The sequence below is a fragment of the Melozone crissalis genome, unplaced genomic scaffold (genome assembly GCF_028551555.1).
Source record: "Melozone crissalis strain CALT ecotype California unplaced genomic scaffold, PUWL_Pcris_2 ptg000045l_1, whole genome shotgun sequence".
Lineage (NCBI taxonomy): Eukaryota > Metazoa > Chordata > Aves > Passeriformes > Passerellidae > Melozone > Melozone crissalis.
The window spans coordinates 12,640,525-12,665,522 of record NW_026535823.1 but is presented as its reverse complement, the minus strand read 5'-3'; the positions used below and the strand labels follow the sequence as shown (position 1 = coordinate 12,665,522).

Genomic DNA, 24,998 nt, shown 5'->3' with positions numbered 1-24,998 from the left:
TCATGCTGCATATAGAAACTGTATTCTTGGCAGAGACCTCTGCAAAAATGGTCAACCATCAACCGAAATGAAGATGTGTGGGAGGAAAAAATCTGTCTGCTAACAGTCTGATCAACAACTTGTTATGAGAAACAGAAAAACACCACAACTCAGGAAGCCCTTGTGCTTCCCCAGGTTTTGTAGATCTGATCATTAGCAAAAAGCCCCCCGGTAAATTGCTATATCTCCATTTTCTAGTTAAGATCCACACAAAACTTGGAACTACATTGCAGATCATAGCGGGAGTTCATCGCAAGGAAAATAAACAAGACTAGCAATGTTATTCAATTTACAAGGCTGCTTTTGGAAACTGTATGAGTTCTGTTTTATTTCTACACATTTGTTTTTATATTACAGTAGTTTTGCTGCTTAAAGACAGCACTTATTTGATCAGAAATAAGAAATTTAACCAAGAAAATCCAAAGTCCAAACTAAGTTTCAGAATATTTTTTTTTAATTTACAAAAATAACTCAAACAGAAAGCATTTTCTTACTTCACTCTTAAGCAGGGATATTTATTTGGCATATTGTGACACTCATTTTAAGGAGCCTGGAAGCTCATCTCTGTACAAGAAAAAAAACTGGCACTACAAAAATACTTCTGAAAAGCTGTGTTTTTAAACTTTAGAAGAGAAAGTCACAAGGGCAGCCTGTTAGGAAAGGATGACTCTATTCTTATTTAGATGGCTGATAATCATTTGTCTCTCACTCCCTTAAGGGTGCTTCTGCTCATAATTCTCACAGATTCACTCCTGAGTTTAATTTACTTTTGTGTCTCAAAACAGAAGGAAAAGAAACTCTAAAGATTTTGGGAAGTCAGGCAACAAAATGTTACAACACAAGAAATACAAAAAATTAGTCAAGTACACTGCTGAAACAATCGACAAACACTAACCCAATCCCATTTGCACAGCAAGTGTTTTCATAAGCTGTATCTGCATCTTTCAAACACTCAGTCTTCTCCTATAGTACATATATTTGTCTTTGTAGATCCATATTAATTCAGAAAACCTGAATATGCCCTAGGTTGAGAATTTCAGATTGCAAATGCAAGAAAGTATGTCTAAAATAACTGACATTTCTCATGCAATTGCAAAATTATGTAGTGGTTTTTATACTCTAACCCAGGTAATTTCTCAAAAGAGAAGGAGGACTCTCTCCATGACTGCACTGAAAGAAAGCAAAGAGCTAAAAAAGACACTGACTTCCTAATGGTCATTGCCACTCACTTCTTGTGATTCATTTACAGTGAAAACTATTTTTCCTTCACTGACAGACCTTCGTTTCCTCTTCACAGCAGCTTTTCCTCCATAGAAGTGTTAAGGACAAGCTCTTGTTGTTTTGTACAGTTCTAACTTCAAATGTTTATTCAGGCAACTACTCCTTACTTGGAGTGACACAGGCAGCTATTCTTGTGAGAGGAAGGGATTTTGGAATTGCCTGGATAGAAAAGAGTCTCAGCACTTTGAACAAGCGTTAGAAACAGCTGAGCATTAAATGTTCCATGGGAATAAACAACAAAGAATAATCAGGTTCAAAAACACAGTTTTTACTTGTTTTGACAAAGTAATGAAATCTCATCCTTTTAATGTAGTCTAGGAGATGAATTAGGGATATAAACTTTAAAAATCCTGTTGCCTCAAAAGTTAGCAGCCTAATTTATTTTTTTTTTAAACTTAAGCAAAATGGAGTTTTGGCGTATGAATTAAAAAGTGTGGTACATGTGGTTCTGCTTTTTATAAAAGCACATGGTATGAAGATTAACCAGTGTTAATTAGCACATCTTTTAATGTGATGCCATAGACAGGCATGGCATTCTAATTCATGCATTTGTTCAAACATGCACCTGCCCTCAGGGGCCAACAACTTGCACTGGGCAGATACTACAGATGAGCTATGAAGGTGCGTCCAGACAGTAGATTACAGTGCAGCAAAAGGCTCTGAAAAACAGGGACAAATCTTGGAATATACAAGTCCATTATTCCACAGAAGCAATTATTTGGAGCTGTACTTTAAACACTCACTTCCCCATGCCCAGGGATAATGCTGCAGCAAGATGACAAAGGCTTGAAAACAGGAACCCCACTTTGGAAACTGAATTTAATAGTGCAAAATGTAATGAATCTTGTATAGGACCTAGACATTTTTTCTAGTGTTGAGAATTCACAGACTGAATAATTTTAACAATATAGAATCCATGAAAATACATGCCTACACCACCTAGAATCTTTCACAGGTATCAAATTTAAAAACACACATTGCTGAATATGTGCTGACATTTGATTCATCAAGAATTGCAAAAATAAGAATTCAATTCTCTTTCAGACAATTTCTTTTGTGTTCAGTATTGACTAATAGCATCTGCCTCTAAGATGAAAGGCCTTAGTCTCCCATTTGTGTTACTTGCAAGAACTAAATTCTCTGGCAAGAGAAGCATTTTAAATTATTACACAACGTGAAAGGGAAGAGGCTGATGCCTGGCAAAGCAGGCAGGTCCCAGCACATGACAAATAATTTTCCCTGCACGCACCCTCTTCATAATGCTGTATAATCCTTCAGCTTTTCAAGTTAAACACTCTCATGATCTTACTCTTCAAGCAATTTTTCTTCACTGTGGCCTCTACCCTGATTACAGCAGATACTTCTTTTACTTCTTAACTGAGAGTTCTTAGCACACATGCAAAAAAAATTCAGGCCTTATACACCTTTTTGCATGCAAGCATCAACAGACACATGTGGCCAAGAATTAAGGCATTATATTAAAGCCACAAAAAGACATTGTGTTTTTTGGCTAAAACAAACCTGCTTTTAAAAAAAAATATGCCCACTTATTTCTGGTCTGTATAGGCTACAGCAAATAAATTATTTTCTTTCAGAAAAGAGAACAAAACTTGTTTTCATTACAAAGTATTTGTGTTAAAGAAGTAAAAAAAGATGACTATGTATTTCACTGTCAACATTCCAATGCTGTTAAAATTTTATTCCTAAATAGTATATACTTGGGATTTTGTTTTTATGCCGCACACTTTGCATATTAAAGTATTGGCAATCTATGAAAACAAATTCTAGAAAATTCAAAAGGCATCCCGTTTTGTGATGCTTTCCCATAGTTTACAAGTTTAAGTAGAATAATTTTCTATGTATATATAAAAATAAGTTCTTAACTTGAAGACTGTTTACATGATGAATAAATAATAAGCTGTAAAAGGACCCTCTTTTAAATGCAGACATGAAAACACAAAATAAAATAATCCATCACTTGATCTTTGTTACAAAATCAAGACATTATTAGTAAATTATCACAGGCAATAAAGATGGGTATCAAGTTTAGTCCCTGTCAAGACATCAATGCTGCCATAATAATCACACTGCATCTTAGATATTTTTGCTTCTTCCCTGTCAAGAAACCCTCACATATTCATCTGCACAATAGTGAAGGTTCTCCTTCCATTTTCTGTTTCCAGTTTGAATGTGGCTTATATACTCCAGCAAAGTATGAGATTTGTTAAGACAGAAATCACACCCAAAAGCAATAAAGTCTATGGGCTGATATCCCAGGTAAGTCAGGCTGACTTATCCACTTACCTCCTCACTGCAGCTGCCACCCGTGACCAGTTTGCTATTACCTCACTGAAGTTATTTAGCCTGTGACTGGGTGATCCATACATTCAAACGAAAGGCAGTAAGGGGACACCTTAGGGGGAAAAAATGCCACACCTTGTGGCAACAGCCTGCAGTTACATCAAAGAATCACCAGAGATCAAACTGACACCAGCAGAACACCCAGACTTGGTTCTTTCTCCCAAAATACTGCCCTGACAAAGAATACACCTCAGACACTGGCTCTTTGAGCTTCGTTGATCCTTCAGTGTTTTTCAGGTGCCTGAGCCTTGTGCAGAGCAACACACAATTACAGGGTTTAAATCAATACCTCCAGAAAAGGACAAATAATTGGCATACAATGCACAGAAGCAGTCAGAGCTTTAAGTCCCTATCATTAAGTCTCATACTCTTTTCCTTTTCAGCCTTTCTTGTCCCCATGATAAAGCAAAAGAGGGTGAAAATTATAGGGCAACCTGTAGGGTCTTCTGTAAAGAAGAAATAAAGGAAAAAATGCTGAAGATAGACCAGCATTAAGTGAATTCCAGAGTACTAAAATGATCCCTGCCAGTCACAAGAAGACTTCTACTGCCAGGAGCGTAATGTTGTTCTGGAAGGAAAGCTGTGATCCATACATGCAGCTCTTATACCATATTTCATGCTATTTGTTGCTGTCAAACCCAATTAAGGAACAAGTTCAAGAAGAGTAAACATCACACTTTATTGTCTGAAGTAAAAGACAGTGGCTCATGCTGTCCCCTCTCCACATGCCCCATTCCAAACAGGCTGGTTAAAGAATAACCTCTACGGTTAACGGACTGAGGCACCTTTTCAAGGTATCAGATAATGAAGTTACTTTTTAATTCCCTGTTGCACACTGAAGCTTAAGAAACACAAGTTCTAAGAAGTGCAAGACTGAACATGTCTTCTATTTATTTGCAGGTCAGCAAGAGCAACAATAAGGGCTGAACTCCAAGTTCTTTCACTTAAGGCCTAAGTACCTTACCTTTTTTCCTGGATAAACCACATCTAAGGATTAAAACAACGAAATAAATAGATTCTACTGAAAAATCATCAGATCAGGTTTTATAATGTCACTACTTAAACATGCTAAGTACCAAATAAATTCAAACATTACATCGCCGAGCTGCTAATTATGATCTGTAAGGTATTTCTTAAAACAACTCAGTACCATAAAAATAAGTGTTTATATGTGAGAAACTCTGCTGTAATCAATAGATGTCTCAACACAAATATCTGACAGCTGTACAAGGCAGACTAGTAAAGCCTACTATAGAAACAGAATTTACAAGTATATGGATAATATAAAGACTACAGTCAGGGATATTGTTTAGAGTTGTTTAAAGCAGACAGTGAAGTAGGATTATGTATTAATGTGGATTAGCAAAATAATTTTAGCAGGACTCACAATGAGGCTCTCTTCCAGCTTACACCATGTAAGAGGAAAATTTTCCCCCCTGCCCCCGATAAATAAACAACAACAGGACAGGATGAAAAAGGCTGGAACAACAGTATTTTTTTCAAATCGAAGGCAGTGTCCAGAAGAGTCACCCAAAGGAATCTGTGCTTGGTCCTACCTTGTTCAAAAAATTAATAAGCATTATTAAAATGGTAATAAGAGTGGATTGAGTCTTGGAAAAGGTGCAAAAGCATTTCTTTAAAAAGAACACTACTTGCAAAGGATTGAAGGGAGATTTCATGAACAACAGGATTCAAAATCAGAGAATAACTCTGGCTGGAAGGATCTTTGGATGCCACTTGGTCACACCTTCATGCAAGACCTAAAGTAACATATGGATTGAATACTCATATACAATGATGGAGGGTGAAACAGGTATCATCACAGAGAGAACAGATCTCAGACTAATTGCTAAGTATTTTTTACAATCAGTTCTTCAATATCATAATCAGATTCTGCTCTGTACCAACTCTTAAGAAATTTCTTGTGGCAGACACAACTAGAAAGACTGACAACTCTTGGACCTAGAAGCCCACAAACAAGCAAACAGGATGGTCAGACATACAGAAGAGCTTCTGTATCAGCAGAATTAAGCACAGAATAGCTCTTCAGGCTGGAGGACAGATGGCTGGAGGGGATGTGACAGACCACTTATGAGTGGCATAATAGTGACCAGGGGAAAAGTACTCATTATTTCCTTATTTATTAATCTTTTTCTTGATGCAAAAATATACAGGAGTCAAAGCAATAGGTAGCAAGTTAAAAGCAAACAAAAAGATGTGCTTTATTCACACAGCTAATTATGAGAGTGACAGTTAAAGGATGTTGCGAAGATTTTAGACTGGTTTTAACAAGTGCTAATGAAAATACATGGAAGGATGGAATACATGGAAGGAAAATTAAGAGCTAAGGAATGAATACACAAGATAAGGAGGGAGGTACCACAGCACCTGACCCCAAATTCTCTCCTTCAGCATCAATTTAATTGGCTGCTGTTGGAGGGATCCCGAGCTAGCTTGGCCTGCAGCCCAGCTCAGCCTCATTGTTCCCTTCTCTGGCAATCTCAAAGTGGTGAGCAGATTAAAAGCCCTCCTGGAAAGGCAGCATCAGTTTCTCAGGATCTTGCCTCTGGCCTCTTCTACCAAGCTTTAAAACCTTCCTCAGGCAAAAGGCAGAGGCAGTTCTGGGAGCTTCTCTTGTGTGAATTTTCAGCAGTCTTTTTTCTCCCATGGGACGACTGCTTTCAATTTTACAATGTTTCCCAAATTCTTTGTGTGAGAATTACTTTGAAGTAGTGATCAAATACTGATTTAGTTAAATGAGTGAGCCACAAAAAAAGAAACCATATGCTTTAGAGTACTGTTAAAATTCAGTTACTTTTGACTATTTTTAATCATTCATTGCCTCATTATCTTTGTTTTGCCTTCTGAGAATTACAGCACCCTGAAGATTAAAATCAGATATGAAAATAGATGGGTAAATGCAACAGTCCTCCTGAAGATGAATAAGATTTGTAAGTCCCAATAAACTCTACCAAATACCAAGCAATTCACTTCCATTTGCCAAGGTAAGTAAAGGCAAATTTGGGCTACATAGCACAGGTCTCTTCCTTCTTTTTAAAATAGTGCTGCACTGCACTACTTTTGTGTGTGTTTAAAATACAAAACAGTGTATTTTTTTGTTTTACTGATCATACTTGTATGTCCATTTTGCCCACCTCTACTTGACCTTTTTTTCTTCCTGACAACTTCCATGCAGTTATCGCTGAACAGTGATGTTTTGCTTAAATAGTTGATGTTGAGTGTTTTTATGCAGAAAAGGAGAAAGATACTGAAGGATTTTTCATCCATCTCAGCTTAAAAGTTATGTTAATATATGGCTAAGTATGTATTGAACACCATTACTTCTCTAAGAGAAAAATGAAACGTTAATTGCTTAAGATATAGAGACAGTCCCAAAAACACATCCAGTAAGACAAAAGAGTTTAAATCACTCAACTAAGAACTAATCTTGCAATCCAACCCGACAAGGATGAAAGAGTTTGACAAAATAAATACATTTCACCCTTTGGCATCTGGGTCTTCTGATGTTTAATTAAAAGAAAAGGCTAAAGGCTATGTTCTTCTCTGAATGTTAGCTCACTGCTGAGATGCCAAGGGGACAGCACCTTTCAAATACCTCTCCCCAACAGGAATGTAAAAAATAATTTTAATTTAAAATAAAACAACCCAAATAAAAATCATTAAACTGCATTTGAAATGCTTCATTGGAAGACAAAACTCTGCTTCACCTTCCAGAAACACATTAGTGGAAAATTTCTTGGTGCAAAACATTAGACATGTCCTTTCTTGTAACACAACAAAGATGAATTCATTATTTTGTGAAGCGCTGCAGAGGAAAGAAAAAACAAAGGCAAAGACCTTAAATACATATTTTTAATAAATATGTGAGATAAATTAATTTGATCTCACAAATTAGGCTACACAATTCAGTGTATTCTCTGAATTCACAGCCATTGAGGCCCAGCTGAGAGAACCTGAGTGAATGTGGGACCACAAAGAAATGCACTGACTCTGGTCTCAAACACCAACCCCCATCCCAGCCACTTGATGTAAAACATGCTCAAACATGTCTATCAATACCAAGAGATGGTCAGGCTAGAGCTGCAATCCAAGTCCCTCAGAGAGCTCCAGGATTCCACACTGTGCCAGTGAGCAGCAGCACATCCCTCCTGCCAAGGAGCGCTCTCCTTGCAGCCAGTGCGCTCCCAGCTGCCCCCTAAAACCCATTCTGACCTGCAATTTCTCTGCTCCACACAGACTCCTAGAGACACGTATTGGGTACAGCAGGGGCACCTTGAACAAAGTGCTTAGGTGCTGTGTAGAAAAGGAAGAAGTATCCATAGCTGAATAAAACCAGCCAAAAGTTAAAAATGCGTCACGTAGATGTAAAATCAAACCTTGTTCTGTAGCTTGCTTAAAACATTAGCATGCAGAGAAGTCCTAAGTTACTCCGTAAATCTAATGCTCCACAAACATTAAAAAAGACCTCAAACTTTGTCAAACAACTATTTCTTCACTAGAGAAAGCTTCGTGAAACATTTCTCTTTGCTCCAGTATTCCTCCTGGCTTTCCTCAATTTAATTTACAGTCACACTTTTTGTCCAGCCATTGAAACACATCACGTTCCATGCAAACAGTATCTAAAGCTGGAAAGAATGCCATATGTATATTCTAGTTCTTGAGGGACTGCTATTCACTTCTACATTTTATTTACAGGAAATGTAATTAAATAACAATATTAAATGTATATGAAAAACACCAATCAAGGTATTTCTTGAGTCTATACACAGGGATTCCTTTATCAAAGCAAAAAGATGCTACTTGGTCTAATTCATCCTGATGAAGACAATCCTAATAAGGAGATACTATCAATGACATCAGTCAACTCCTCACAAAATACAGGGGGCTTATTTAATGCTTTTTTTGGTAGACCTGTTTCTATGGCTTAAAACCAAGATAAATTCTTGTTCTCAACAATGATATTGATGGCCAGTTGGTTAATACTGGGCCACCAAAACCACAGCCAGACTCCCAGGTAGCTGCTGCCACTGTACAAGTGGAGAAATATATTTCTGAATGCCTGTTTCCAGCACTGGGCTTCACACTGCAGAAGGTTATCTTTTCTCATCCATGAAATTGGCTATTGTCTATACTGGGCTGAATGAGAAGACAACAGTCAATCTGAGGATGTGCCTGGATAGCTCAATGAAACAAGAAAATGGGTGACAGGCTTCAAATTCTTACTTAAAGGGTAGCTTTATCTATAACAACTGCATACTTGGCAAAGAATTATCTCCTGGTTGGGATAACCCAGCATTTGAGTTTGAGCCAGATTTTGCTTTTGGCTGGGCATACACTTGGAGTGGCACTGAAATGGAAATCATAGATAGACTTGCATATCACAGAGCACACTGTGTAAGAATTTGTGCAAATATCTCAGTCTAGCATGCTTCATTCTTAACAAATGAAAATTTAAACTGCCAATATGACACTACCCCTAATTTTTACTCCAAAGACAGGATGCAAACACTACCACACTACAAAAACCCCCAATATTGTTTCACTGCTTAGTAATCACACACAACCTAGTTAAAAGATGCCAAAATCCAACTTCAACAAAATATCAAGCACAGAGTAGCTTATTTCCCACTACAGCTAATGAAATAAATGTAGCTCCAGTACTGTACGTCTCCCTACAGACTGTTGCTGCTTGATTAATGCATATACTTCAGGCCCTAAAACCAGTGACTCTCTTCAGATCCCAAGGGGTTTTTAATAATCTGTGTAAAACCAATATTAGAGGATTCACAAAGCAAGTATGGACCAGACACCAACCAGAAATATTAATATCTCTTTTTAAACTTATTTCAACTTCAAATTTGTGGGCTGAAAGATACACTTTCCCAAGCTATTGCACTGTATACATGACTTACTAGTATTGTTTCCCTCCATCCCAAAAAAGTTTAGGATATTTTACTTATATTTGGGAATATTTTACTCAAATATTTTACTTCCTGTGATGGAGAAAATATTGGTTCTGGCCCTCCGTTCAGAACTGAAGCTTTCTAATCTTTAATCCTTGCTCATAAAGAAATCAGCTGTTTAAGAAGTCAGAACATGCTCAGCAGTGATCTTTCACAGATCAGATTTGGAGTTTAATCTACAATGAATCTTTACTATAAGGCTTCAAGTATTCTATTTTTACCAAATTTGTCCTTCAGATATGAAATATACTTTCACACTTCTAGAGATTAAAATTCCAATGTTTATATTAGCAGAAGTGTTTAGGGTAAAACCAGTTTCAAAAACACTAAGCTGTCAATCTATCACATTTAGACTCTTTATACCATAAAAAAAAAAGACAGCAAACATACACTGTACTATTTCAATAGCTGAGAAAGACAGTAATTTTTACTCATATTAAAATAAATACAAAGTTACTTCAATTAAAAACATTGGTCAGACTTTATCATCCTTCTCAAGAATTCACACAATAAGAATTTGTGCTTATGAATATACATATAAATGCTTCATTTGTCATTTAAGCCAAGGGTGTATTTTCCATGCTTAAACATATTCCCTACATGAGAATAAAATGTCATATAATTATCATTTCACATGCCCATTCTATGCAAAAACTGACATCAGTCTGATCACTTCTCAAATGTAATTAAGCAGAATCATGTTGTTCTACAGTCACATGCAAGCTGTAGACCAAATTTTCCCTGGATTTATAGCTGCAGATGTATTTACCAGCTCATTTCAATAATGGCCTTTATTATCTCCTGCTTAATGGAAAGAAAGGTTATTTAAAACCTGTCCCACTAAAGTTTAGTAGATGAAGTAAATCAGGAGGCTCTCTGCAACTGGATTGCAGGCTGAAGGCCTAGTGCACAGCATAAATACAAAGCCATATTTTGTAGGATTTCCAGTCTTCTCTTCACCTGTACAGTTTCTGCACAGTGTTCTTTCTGTACACATTTTTCTCATCACTGCTTTAATTTCATGGGAATTTCCCTGACTCATCATCCATTAATAATTTTTTCTTCTACCTTTCTTATCCGGCACAAATCAAATCTCAAGGAGGAGACTGTCACTGTCAAAACTTTTAACCCAACTTCAAAGAAACAAAAATAAAAAAGCTATAAACTAATTTATTGCCTTTAGGGTACTTCAGCTAAATAGGTTCCTTCATCAATAAGCTTTACCTGCAGAAAACAAGATATTTTAATCCAGAATCCTCCCATTGTTTTGTTTAGACCATCCTTCAACTTGCACTACTTCTCATCAAATTTGAATGATTTTTCATTCCGGGCTAAGCTGGGTCAGCAAAAGTCGAATTTGACTTTAAGCATAAAAAGAGAAGCGCCAATGCATTAACTTGACCATGCTATTATTATTCTTCACTAAAATAGCCAAGACAGACATAACAGAACAATCTTGAAAAGTTACAACCCAAAATATTTGCATTTACTGCTGATATCAAACTCCATCACTATTTGCTCAGTCACTGCAGGTGCTGGTTACTGATTCACAGCAAGTGTCAGCTCCCTAGCCCCGCACCAAGCTCTGGCACCATCACAGCACAGGCTGCTGCAGCAGCCAGCCAAACCTCCTAAACACAAAGCAGCCTGGCAGTCAACCTTCTGACCACCTCTCTCAGCAAAAAGAGCATCCTGGCACTCCGACTCTTCAGAACCGTGCATGTCAGTGCTCTTGGAAAGCTGAGGCTCAATGCAATAATGTATGCCTGACCTCTTCCAAGCACTGCCCTCTGGATAGCAGCTCTCAGGCAGTGTGCAATCTGATGAACAGCAGTACTTAGATTATGCAAAATAGATGCCAGGAGTCTACCAAAGACTATAAAGTTATATCCACTGAGTTACAGGAGGACACAGAATGCCTATCTTGACAAAATGCAAAACAAAAATCTCATTTCATTTGAAAACTGACAGTATATGGTATATGTACAGAGCACATTAGTATGTTATATATTTTTCATTACTATTTCTTTAAAACCTTTAAAAATTCAGAAAACATTCTGTAAGGACTCCTCTAGAGCCATGTCTCTAAGAAAGGGACTTAAATTCATGCAAACATTCCGTACTTCTTTTGGCTTTTCAAAATATGAGGACCAAGAACTTCACTCTATAACAAGATTATCCCAACAACTCAAAGAACTGTTCTGTGTAGGTAAATGGACAAGGCAGGGGGCAAGCAGAACTGCATTTTCGGCATTGGCTACATACAACTTTTAAACACCCACTTAATTCAGCTATTTTTGGTGATTTCCATGGTATTTAGTCTTCAATAAAAACTATTTTTAAAGTATCCTTGCATATAAAGATGCTGCAAATACTTCCATCAGACTTCAACAGCAAGTAAAATCACCAGCATACTCAAAGGGTTCTCAAAGCTAGATTACTTGACCTTCTATGGCGCTGTATGAGACAGCTGTGTTTAAAGGTACTGAACCTATAATGCCTATTCTGCAAGCACGCAATTACACTTCACTGCAACAGGCGCCAATGAATGGGAAGAACTCAGTCTTGTTAGCAAACACTTGGAAGAAATCATCCCCTTCTGCATTATTTGATTCCTACCCTTGATGTTTTCCCCTCTGACTGTATTAATTTTCAGAGTTACAGGGTGCTCATTTTTTGCTTTTATGGCTGCAGTCGTCACAACACACAGAACAATTTCTAGAATCATGGAGCAGGTTTATTTTGCTAGAGGGAACAAAGTGACGATACGTGTTCCAAAACATGTCAAAGGTACGTGAGTAAGAAAGGTGTGGTCTGCTCCAGCTAGTTACAACATTTAGACTTTCCAAGCCAAGGCAGCTGCAATGCTAGTGGCACAACCAGCATTCCCACTTTTTGAAAAGTACTTAGCTCTGCCAGGCTATAATGTGGTGTACAGAATTGCCATCCTGTTTAATGTTTAACTCCAACTATTCTCAGATGTCCACATCTAGAAATATTTAATAATCCACAGCTTACTTTTATTCCAAATAATATCTGCATAACAAATCTCCAGTAATTAAACTATACAAGAAACATAAAGGACAGAAATGTAATTACTGACACTAAAATGATACTAAAAATATCACACAGTTACACTGAAAAACATTGAATATTTTATACAGACACATAATGGGTCTCCAGAGGAAATGTTCACCCACTTGAGTACACAACCTATACCCAAGCATTTAATTTTCTTAAGGGCTGCTGCTGCCATGATTCCACAGAAGTATCTACTATAAACTAACAGGAAAAATAAAATCAGTTTGAAGTTCAATATAAAACTCCAATTGGTTTATGCCTTTCAGAAAAGCAACTCTTAACAGTTAAGCACTGAGCACCACTACAGTTAAGAGCTGAGAATACCCACAACTTAAAGACTTAGAACCTGAACTTTATAAGAAACTGTCTGCTATCCATCCCTTAGTTATTTCTCATAAAACTACAGAGTACAGTAGGGTGGGTGATATTAACTGAAAGCCCAGAGGCATTTTGTTGTTCAAATAGAACCACAGCTCTACTTAAAGAAAAAACAAGGGAAAAAAATTAAGGGTTCACCCAGCTGACCTGATCTTTGAAATCACAAACAGAGCAATCGCTTTAGACCTTCATGACTTCAGCAGTCAAGTTCTCAGCATTGTGTGCATGGCAATAGTAGTCACAATGCAACTTCACAAAGCAAGTTACAGCTTTCTTACTCTTTTTATTTAATGTTTAAGTATTAAAAAGTCATGACACAAACCTGGGTCCACGTGTCTAGAGCTTCTTCGAATTCCATTTGTTCGTTTCTGCAGAGCAAAAATAAGAATCAAGGATATGAATAAACATGTTTTCATGGAAGCTCACTGCAATCCTTTCATTACCACAATCTACTAGGCAAAGCTGGTTTTCTTAGAGTTATTTCCCCCAACCACCAACACAATTATCTTTATCTCATCAAAAGATCACACTTTGAAAAATATTCTTAGTAATGTTGATAGCTTTTTCATATATCCCATTTTTTCTGACACTAGGCTGAAAGAGTCTGAGTCCACAGAAGGTTTGTTCATACATCAGCATTTTTTGATACCGAGAACAAATGTATTTTTTAATCATTTATGAATAGGATAGGGGAAAAACATGCAGTCTGGCATTATCTGCCCCAGATAACATCCACCAACACAAAAGTCAAAGCCACTTGCATTACTTTAATACAGTAGAAACTTTCACTATTTCTATTTTAAACTGAAGCTAACTACAATTTCCCCTGGAATGCTTAATTTCCTTATTTTCTGGGCACGTATTTAAATATATTTAGTAACTTGTCTGTCTCTGTAAAATTGGAGGAACCAGAGTTGTGTGAAATCAGAAACTCTCTGACAAGATTCAGACTATTTCAATTTATTTTCTATATTTTATACGCTAAGACACTATGGATCCCTGGAAATTTCAATGTGCAATAATGCATATCTGCAAACTACTCATCTGCTTTAGCGAACTTGTTTTATCTGGTAACTTGCATGATGATTCATGCATTTATTTATTTTTTAATCAAACCAAGTAGAGAAAGGCACATTGCATAACAAAGGGAACAATTAGGTTGCTCTGATTTACTCGCCGTTGATATAAGCTGATGCAGGACACACACCAAGGCAAGCCAGAAAGCAGTAACCTGAGGCATAACCCAATTACCAAGCCCTGTAGCAGGCAAGCAAAATCAAAAGCTTGGGTTGAAAATGGCTTTCAAACTCTCAAGTCCCTGGACATGTCCCCTTTGTACTCTACATGTATAATTAAATCAAGGATACAAGTTTTGCTTTATCTGTAGTGGATAGAATAAAAAATTAAAGCTGATACCACAATGAAGATAATAGTACTAGATAAAAGCAAAATGCTAAGTTATATCCTCTATTGTTTTTTACAGATGGAAGCCATGTTACTGATATGAACTGACGCAGATTGGTGAGCACCCACAGATTTGCACAAGAAAGGGAAAGGGGCAGGACTCGGAAAAGTACAAAGGAAGAGAGAGAAATACTTAATTGAAATAAAAACAGAGGGACTGTGACAACTCAAGTCATATACACCAAAGGACTGGCTGAAAAATGGTTTCAAGGAAATAGTTCTTGAGCTGTATAAAAATGAGTTCAATACCCTTAAACATAGTAAATTACCAGTAGATTCTTTACTGGCATAAAACCTAAATCTATGTTTTTCAAAGTGACAGTTCCTCATCCATGCTTAAGTTTTCTTCTGCACAGAGAGAATGAAAGCAGGCACCTAAATAGGAGTCTTGGTAAAAATTAATGTAATCCTGATGTTTTGGATCAATTCAACAGGCAATAGCAAATCAATAGCTCCAGAAAGGAGGTCTTAGTTTTCCTAACTAGAAAAAAACAGTAGACCTATTTTTTCCTCCAGACACAGTATGGTCACCATGGTTAGCTTTAGGAAGTCTGGCAGTCTTGTCTACTAAACCCAGCAGATGATCTGCTCACAGCTCTCCAGCTATGCTTGCCAGTTGCAGGACTGGAAAGGCATCAGGAAAATGGACCACACGGTGATTCCAAAAGTTTAGAGTGCACATCCATCAAGGTAGAGACGTGACAGACTGGGCAGGACCTGGCCACAGGTATGGCTGAGGGTGCAGTGAGGGGAGCAGGGCACAGGCAGGGGCTGGGCACAGGCAGCACATCCCTCTCCTCTGCCAGAGCTCCCCTGTCACCACACGAATCCCCTGCAGGCTGCCCGGAGCAGGAGCCCACCTGGGGCCCACATGCCAGGAGCTCACCAGAGGGTGCAGAGCTGCCCTCACCCAGCCCCACTGCTGTCTGGGGTTACAGTGACACCCAAACAGCTAAAACATCAGAGCACAGCCACAGTCAGGCCTGCACACAGCTACCCCTGCACCAGCCATGTCAGCAATAACATCCTCCCATTACCCCTATCTGCAACAGCATCAAACACAGCCATGCTTATGGAGAACAGCAACACTTATACTCACATGCTGCTCATAACTGTTGTATCATTTAAACAATTACCATAAACATCTGATCTAAAATACACGCTAGAAGCTATAATACTCTTGGGTCTGAAGTGCTGCCTCTATTTTGTCAGACGGGACAGACAAAACAGACAAAACAGTGAAGAGGTCCCAGGAGCTGCCCAAAAAATAACCCAGGGTGGCCTGCAGCCTTCCTAGGCTGACAGCAAGCCACACTATGTGCATCACAGCAGCTCCTCTGTTCAGGTCCCATTTTAACATCTCTCCAGATTACATAAACTCCATACCACAGGACACCTCTGCAAACATAGTCTTTTCACATGAAGAGGCAAGCACTGCCCTGCCAATCCTTCATCACCCCAGAGTTCTCTGGCACGGCAGAGAAAAAAAAAATACTTTTAACTCTACAGCCGGATTTTGTCTAGGAACAGTAAGGATCTAACCACCAGTTGTGAAGCAATGTATGTTTTCTTACCTGTAGCTTAAAAAGGTCCACCCTTTTCAGTGCTCACAGCACTGTCATTTCGCTGCAAGTTTAGTTCACATTTGGAGCAGAAAACATTTGTATTTAATCATTAATACCTTGTTGCTTAGACAACTTCTACAGCACTCTAAACAAATCTGTTTGCAAACCCAGAAGAAAAACATACCTTCTCCAGCAGCATGTACACAGAGTAATAAGGAGCTCTTATGCCACCAACAAAACAAACATCACATGCAAAAGAAAATGAATCCTTACCTCATGTTTCACGTTTCCGTGTTCTGAAACATAAGTAAAAATTGGCATTATTGTTGATTGCAAGTTGTGCACCTTTTACAGAGCAATCTCAGCCTGTGCTGCGTGTGTACCAGAAAACCCTGCTGCCTCCTTTGCCACCTGATCCGTGCAGCCGCCCAGAGCCCGGGCGCGCCGGGCGCTGTTGTGCAAACCCCGCCGCGCTCCCGCCGCTCATTGGCCCCGCCGGGCTGCGCCCATGGCCGGGCTGGCTCCGGCTGCAGGGCACCTGCACGCTCCAGCAGCGGCACGGCAGGCCGGGACACCACCCCTGACAAGCCCTGAGAACACTGCAAAACTGATGCATAAATACTGCCTCGTTGGGAACTCAAAGCTACAGTTGATTGCAAGTCGAGTTCACGCCTTTTTTTTTTTTTCCCTGTCTTTTCACAGTGTGACAAGGTGTATCAAGGTTAAATGTATACCTTTAGCTTCAAAGTGTTTTGTGTTTCATGTTCAATTCAGCATTGCATTAGTATACCAGAGACTGACACCACTGCTGCTTTATTTGCTTTTACTATAAATTTTATGGTACTACTTAAAAATTAGGGAAAAAATCCTGAGGGACGTCAGAAAGACTGAATAAAGCCAGTGACACTTCAGTACATACACCACCACACATCACAAAAGGCACAAAAGAGGATATCTTTTCTACGTGTCCTTTGAACATCTCATCTGACAGCAGGTATTTGGGTGCACTCCAGATGTTGGGCTGGTGCCTTACCAAAGCACACACAGCTGTATTTGCCTGTGTCTGCCTCTCACACTACACACACTGCTGAGGCCCAGCACAAGCTGCACATTCCTGCTCTCTGTGCACTTCAGGACAGTGGAAAACTTTTACTGCACTAACTTCTGAACAGGAAGGCATGCCCACAGTAGAACAAATAATAAACTTTAACTTTTGCTCCACAAAGAAAGGCTCCATGAGGCAGTGTGGGAAAGCAGAAGCCCTGGCGTGCCGGGGCCGAGCCCGCGGCTGCGCGCTGGGCTGGGCGGGCACAGCCCCGCAGCGCTGGCACCGCTGCGCGCACGTACACCCACAGAGCCGCGCCAGCACCGCCACCGACAGCTCCTCTGGGATTGCCACCCATCCAGAGGGATCCCTCTGCATTTCTAGAGTGAGCAAAGAGAAGAAAAATAAGCCTGCCCAAAGGAGGAGATGCACGTAGTCTGTTGAGGTTTTCTAAGCAGCCTGAGGGAATTAGTTGCCCGAGTGCTGCTGAAATTCAATAAAATTTTGGTATTTTACAATCTGACACACCTTTCAGAATTTTTGCCAAAATCTGAATAAAATCTCCTCTTTTGAATGTTTGATCTCAGCACTATCAATGACTGGAAATGAAGGCAAATTATACAGGTAAGTAGTTGCAAAGGAGGCCAAAACATCTATCCCAGACTTGTAGGTTTTCTTTCTTGTCTATATTCTAAAGACTTACATTTATTTCAGCAGGCCATTTATCAAAAAGTTGAAATGGTAATGGTGTTCTATCCTCCAATGGGAATGAATCAATCTGATTTTTAAACACTGCCGTTGAATATTATTTTTACCTCTAGAAAATATCCCCAATCCAACTAGATGAACAAGTTCCATCTGGTGATCTCGGCATCCCAAAGGTTTTTAAAATGAATAATTAGGAAATTCAGTGATTAACTTTCAATAACTGAATAACTGAGTTCAAGAAATCACTACATAAGAAGATAACAAATACTCCTGATCATTCATGTAAAATAAATTTCATTATAAGGGAAGTGAGAGATTTGGATTAAAATAAAACCAACACTGATGGACCAAAAGGCCATTTGTGGCTTCACAATATCCAGTGTCTGTATTTCCACCTAAAAGCCTACTCAAAAAACTGAGACTTGTTATTTCATTGCAGTTCAAATAGGCCTGTATTTCAGAATATTCTGTATTGAAATATTTGTATCATGTCCTCATGAAAGACCAGTTTTCCAAACATTACACAAGTACAAGACCAAGAAAATCTTAATTTCTATTTTTAGGAGGGAAAAAAAAAAGTAGCGCCTGAGGATATCTACCAGTAGCTATTTTACACATGACAACTTTAATTCAAGTTTCCGCTCAGCACCAGTGTGCCAATGAAATCATCAAGTGAGTTCTCAGTTCTGGACAGTCAATTAATGCCATAGTTCAGTAGAGTTTTGGGGTTTTTCTTGTTTATTCACTGAGGCCACATTACCATTGGGTCACATTTTGATAATTATATTTTACTACAGAAGGAAGAGGAGCAGCAGCTGGTCTCAGTAAGTAATGGAACAGAGCTCAGAAAATGGGAGTAAGCTGTTCTTCAGGGATGCAACAGAGCAGCAGGATCTACATGCTAACTAAACAGAGTGTAAATAAAAAGTATATGTAATAAACTACTCACCTTTCTATTTTAAAACAAAACTCAAAATATTTAAAATGCAGGAGCTATAAACTAAATCCCTTGGAAGAAGCTGTGGGACTACATGTTCCTTTCCAGTCATTTAGCCAGTCATTGCTCAATCAGAACAAAATTAGAAATGTGACCCAGATATACCACACTGTAGGACCCTAAAAAATATCAAGTGGCCTAACTGGCTTTTGTTCAGGTTGAGCAAGAATCATTACTTAAGCAATACAGCTCAACTTCTGTTGCAGTTTTTAAAAAAGTGCTATAACTCCACTGAACTTTGTGAGATTTGAGCATTTACTTGTCAATTCTGTTGACACAAGAGGTTTGGAGGGGAGCCAGCAACTTTGCAACTATTGATTAAGTCAGCAAAAATGTAAATAGTGAAAGCTGCTGGTTTCTTTTGAGATGTCAAGACCACAGGCTTTTCATGAATAATCTCTAATGTGCTGTAGCAAGCAATTAGGACATGAACAGCATGGACTGTATCACTGGGCATGCACATTACTGTATGAAAGCAATTCTAAACTTAACCCATTCATATGCCAACATTGTCTTTTTGTTCATCTCACAGCTGAAGAAACTTCTTTTCCATCGAAAAAAATATAAAACCTTTCCAAAAGAAATTATCCAAATGAGAAAGAAATCGTGCATAAATTAAGTAAGATTTACTATAAAAATGACCAGCTAATGTTTTTCTAATCTTTTTATGACCTGATGAGACACGCCTTTAACATTCCCTGGGAAAAGCAATATAAAGAAGAAAATTCTGTGGGTTTGGCACTATATTTAAAATATTCAAAACACTTTCAGATTCTAGAATCATTGCTGGTTTCTCTAATTGAAATATTCAATAGTCAGTAGAACCAGCAAGCATTTGCCTGAAAATACTTAATTCAACATAATTTGATGGACTTGGAAAAATTCCAGTCTGGAAATAAAAATGAATTGTTCATTCTGCTGGTTTAGACTAGGAAACAGACGAGTTCTTCAGTGTGTTCTGGGCAGAGTGATACTGTCTTATCAATCCTATGAGGCCTCTGAAGAAATTGCAAGGGACACAGAACAGACTGTACAATGGAAGTGGGAACAACAAGGGATACAGCTTCTCCCTTTGGCTAGTAAAGGTGTGTCTTACTCATTCATGCTTACCCAAGGCCCCAATCTAAAACATTCCCAGACACAACCCCTTCCAGCCAGTGGGAGAGCATCACCAGAGGAGTCAAATTGCTCTGTGGCCATGAAATGAGACTCAGGAATGCAGCTGAAAAGCCAGAAGATGTAACAAGGGAGAGGAGATGCCCTCATAGTCAGCAGAGGAAAGAACACCAAGAATGTCTTTATAAATGGCCTGTTACAGAACTATGTCCATCCATTTTCTAATCCTTGTGTTTAAGGATTTCATACAGTCTTGTTGAAGACCCACAGGAGTTCATCAGAACATTAGCAAGGATTCCAAATAACAGAAAAATTAAGTGATAGGACTTAATAGGATAGGATAGAAAAGTAAAATATATGAAAATGTAGAGGACTATTTGAGGATGTAAAGGACAGCATTTTAGGGGGGAAAAAAAACCTTAAATCAATAATGACAGAAACAAGCACAGAAGACTTCAACCAGCACTGCTAATTTAGAACAGCAAGGGCAGGAACAGCAACCAAGAAAACCCTAGGGCTAAATGCAAACATTTTGTTCTGTTTATTAATTCAACTGATTAACTCTGCATCTTTTATCACTAAAATTTCTATAATGTGCTGAACTGGCCTTCTTTGAAGCAAAACATCTGAAGAACTGGCATATGTTTGTGTATAAGGCATAGTATGAGAACACAGCAATTCATCTTCAGATTTTGCCAATGTTTCTCTCGTAAGTGTATCATCTAAATCTGACACTTAATAATTTTGTCATTCAAAAGGTTTCATCTATCTTTGGATGTGTGTCTTTTGAATTTTCTCAAAGTGCAACTTGGAATGAAATTTAAGAAGATTTAATCCACTCAGGAAAGTTCTAAGCATCATTTCAGAAAGGCTGACAAAAACATCTGCTCATGGTCTATAAAGGAAACAGAACCTTAAACTTTACAAAACCAGAAAATGCTGAGGAAAATTCAAAAGCCTTTGAGAAACCTAATGGCATATTCCCACTGCAGTGCTTTGAACTCTGATCACCTTCTTTCAAATAAGCCTCTAGAAGTACAAGAGGTTTACAGAATAGGAATGAAAAATATTTGAATCATAGAAAAAATTACACTCATAAAAAGATAGTTTAAAAAATGAAACTGTTCCATATAGAGAATACAGTATTAAGAAGTCAAAATAATTTATCATAGAGAAGCAGTCAGTCAAGACTTCTCACAAAAGCCTGAAGTCACATGTTCACAGAGAACTCACTGTTCTAACACTCTGAATTGCAGTGGGACATTTCCAAAAAGGGAAATGCAAAATCATTAGCAAGATGCAAAAACTCTTCAAACACCAAAAAAGGAAGGAAGAAAGTTTAACAGGATCAAGCAAGGAGCATCATTCCTGGACATTGTCTACCACACAGAGGATTTGCATTTTGCTGTGAAGCATCTGGAATGGCACGGGCAGAATGACAGAACACCAGACTAAACAGAAAATACATATATCTACACATATATAGATATATATTCCATGTCTGTGGCCATAACTAATACCACATGACTGGGGAATAATAATGTCCAGTTTCCAAAAGGATGATTCCGTTTCATGTACATTATACCTTGTGGAAAAGGCTGTAATAGTCCCCTAGAAAATAATGTGGGGAGAAAAAAACCAAACCAACACAACAAAACAGCCCAAACATAGCAATACAATAAGTGTTCCAGGCATTTTGCTGCTGTACAAGCCTTTGCTCATTCCCCACAGGAGCTGCAAATGACACTGCTAAAAAATATTATATTTACCATAAATTAATTTCTCTAAATATTTCAAAAGAAAAGTATTCAAAATTAAAAACGTGTTAGATTGTTGTGCCTACAGAGCATGCTTCTTCCACAAAGTGCAGTGAAGATGTTGAATTTTACATTATATCTTTATGTCTGCATGCCTTTAATGACATTTCATAGCTTAGCATGAAAGATAATTTATGGGAGACCTCATTTCTCAGTATAGCTTTGGAATAGTTAAAGGAACAGCTCCAAAAAAAAAATTGAAGCTGCACTAATCAATATTTTAGAGATTTTTTTTATTGTCTCATCCCTTTCAGGCCCACATAGGGAAGCAAGTACTGGTAAAGCTCCTCCTTAAACCATTCCTCGGTCTGTGCACATTTTGCCAGCACTGCTCAATCAACACTTCTTTCTTCAAAAAGGCAAATAAAGAGTAAAAGTGGAAAGCAGTAGAGAAAAACCTGAGTATTTTCTTTCCTACTCATTGGCCTAAGTCCCTCTATCAGGTGGAGGGATGACACATTTTCAGCCAGGTAAGCAAAACCCCTTGTCCTTTCCATGCTCACTGTTTGTTAAAGGAAGGGGAGGTACAGCAAGGGCTGCACTTCAGAGCTGGATTTTGCAGCTATGATCACAGAGCAGATGAAGGAAAGACACAGCTCAGCACCTCCGGTCCTTCTGCCTCAGGAGCAGGTAGGAGATACACAACTCTCCTATCTTGTATGAGAGCTGCAGCAATCACAGAGTCTTTGCACAGAAGAAAAAACAGACTGAGAAGAGAAAGTGAAGCTTGAAGAGAGGACAGGGGGCTGAACATCTGGATGTAACCAAAACACGTAACACAAAAAAGGATCTCATCAATCCAGTTGCTTGCAATTTCAATACAGTATAATTCTACAAACATCAGGAAGATGATTTAAAGTAAAATTCAAACCACCATTCTGCTTATTTGAATTTTAAAAATTATAATTTATTCCACTAAAAAGAAGGAGGAATGTTACCATTATTTTGTTCTCTCTACAGCATTGCTTAAGTACGCAGGAAAATTAAAATAAATCAGACCTTTTCTTGTCTAGGCATTTATGGTCATTCTTACTGATGCATGTTGCACCATATGTGTCCACAGATATTTACAGAGGAACAGAAAGACAAGCTCCTGCCTCCTGGGGTGCCAGCTATCCAATTAAAATATAAATACAGAAGTGATTAAAAGAAAAGGAGCAAGACAAAGAAAAAAAATGGAAGTAGGGGTGGTTTGTACCACAGAAGACAGTCCTTTTGGAGAGAACAGTACATGTTTGTTTTTCCACTCTATTAATATCAAGTAACTGCTTTAAAACATTCAATTTTTAAGATAATGTTAAATATTTACTTTCCTTAGAATATCTGCAGGAGGTTCTGTGAAAAGTCTGTGTTCCAAAAGGGGTTTCAGTCACCAATACTGTGACTGCTTGTATGGTTTTTAGATCTACAAAAAGATGATTTGTAAAGAGTTCAGACTTGGAGGATAGCATGGAAGATCTGTAACACAGAAAAGCAGCTGAGAAAAGAAAAGTTTACTGACTCCAGCAAAATTCAGGGCCTGCCATCCTGTTGACTTCATGGAAGACTGGGACAGGTAATTAGCACAGAGAGCCAAAAGCCAAGTAGAAGTCAGAAGTAATGCACACAGGGGCAAAGACAGAAACAAGCTTATACAATGTTGAAAGGAACAAGCTAGAGTCAAAATTTGGAAACAGCAGCTTAATAAAGAGCAGTGCATGAAGTCATCACGTAATTCAAAAGTGGGAGAGAGAGTATCTCTCCAACAGCATTTTACAAAGATTGTAGATACTAATGTCAAAAAGAAAATAACCCAAGGGAAGAGGTTGCATTAGCTTATGTGAAGTATGTGAGACATGAGAAACTTCACAAATTATGAGAAAATAATTGTGAAAAGGAATGCAAAGGTTTTAAAGTAGTGAGAATGATACATGACTAGAAACTTGTCCAACATATAAAACTCCACTTTCCAGAAATCATTATGTGCCTCCAATGGCTTTTCTTTTTTAAACACAACAGCAATTCAAAATCATCTTTAGAAAAAAGAACATTTGAGAAGCTGGACAGAGGGAAAAGTCAAAAATGTCAGTAGGATTTTATGACTGTGGCAGTAGTGTAACAAACTCACTGCCACCAACAGAGCAGGTACAGGGAAGGGAAGGGCGGCCAGTGCTGCGGGCTAACACTGAGCATTAGCAGAGAGATCCACATGATGTCAGAAAGAGATTTACAGGTATAATACTGAGCAGAACGGGAAGATGTCAGATTTTTGGAGTTATTTGTGGGAGGCCAAATGGTAGTTGAAATCAAAAGATTCCTTGAAGTCCCAAAGAGCAGAACAACAGGGGAAGTGCAAAGTGACAGTGGCCAGAGAAGAAATTCACAGAGCAATTGATTAAAGAAGAAAAAACATCCTTCTTAGGTGTGGGAAGTAGAGAGCCATCAATCACCTTTTTGTGAATATTGTGAGTGGACAGAAACCATGGAAACCAAAGAGATGAAAGAGGAAGCTGAGACAACACAAACAGCTTTAGGAACTGAGAGGAAACCACAAAATTTGACATAAAGCGAGAAGTACAAGGATGATAGATGATGTGCTGTACTGTAGGGGTTATTTATAAGCAGTCCACAACTGAAACGAGAGCAATTCCTTGTTGTATACAACACTGATGAAGAAATTTGGTTTGACCTGTAACAGTTCTCTCCTGCTTTGGAACATTTCAATTTAGTAGCAATAAAAATCTGTATGAATCCTAAATGCAATTCTAATTGTGCTTATAAATGGTAGCTTCACAAGTACGCATGTTACAATAAACACAAATTAGAGGTAAATTAAACCTTAATTATATCTAGCAAGTTTTATGTCCTAATTAAAAATGGTATTCTAACAATTAAAATGACTTACCACCTAAATTAGCCCTGCCACAATTGTCTAGTCTTCCTAAACATTCTTTGTGCGCTCCAGCTCCACACTTAGAACATAAATAGCCTTGATAAAATGTTCCCCTGTAAAATAAAATTAGGTAGTGATACATTAGAGGTGACAAATTCCACACATAAAGGACATAAGAGACATGGCAGAAGGTATTAGAAGTCATTTGTTGTTCTGCATAATGATAGTCCTTAAAGGCTTGAGAAAATGTGACAACTAACTAACAAGCAGTTCATCTGCTTTCTGTCACT

At 38.2% G+C, this 24,998-nt stretch overlaps 1 protein-coding gene across 3 annotated transcripts in view; it reads right to left on the bottom strand.

The window, feature by feature from the left end:
• Nucleotides 1-24,998, bottom strand: part of VAV3 (vav guanine nucleotide exchange factor 3) — a 148,076-nt gene that overhangs the window by 35,720 nt on the left and 87,358 nt on the right. For all 3 annotated transcript variants that reach the window (XM_054285958.1, XM_054285960.1, XM_054285959.1), the window contains exons 17-19: nucleotides 24,721-24,821; nucleotides 16,427-16,449; nucleotides 13,447-13,492 (exon numbers count right to left, since the gene is read on the bottom strand). In XM_054285958.1, coding sequence (XP_054141933.1) covers nucleotides 13,447-13,492; nucleotides 16,427-16,449; nucleotides 24,721-24,821 — 170 coding nt within the window. The remainder of the gene's footprint in view (nucleotides 1-13,446; nucleotides 13,493-16,426; nucleotides 16,450-24,720; nucleotides 24,822-24,998) is intronic.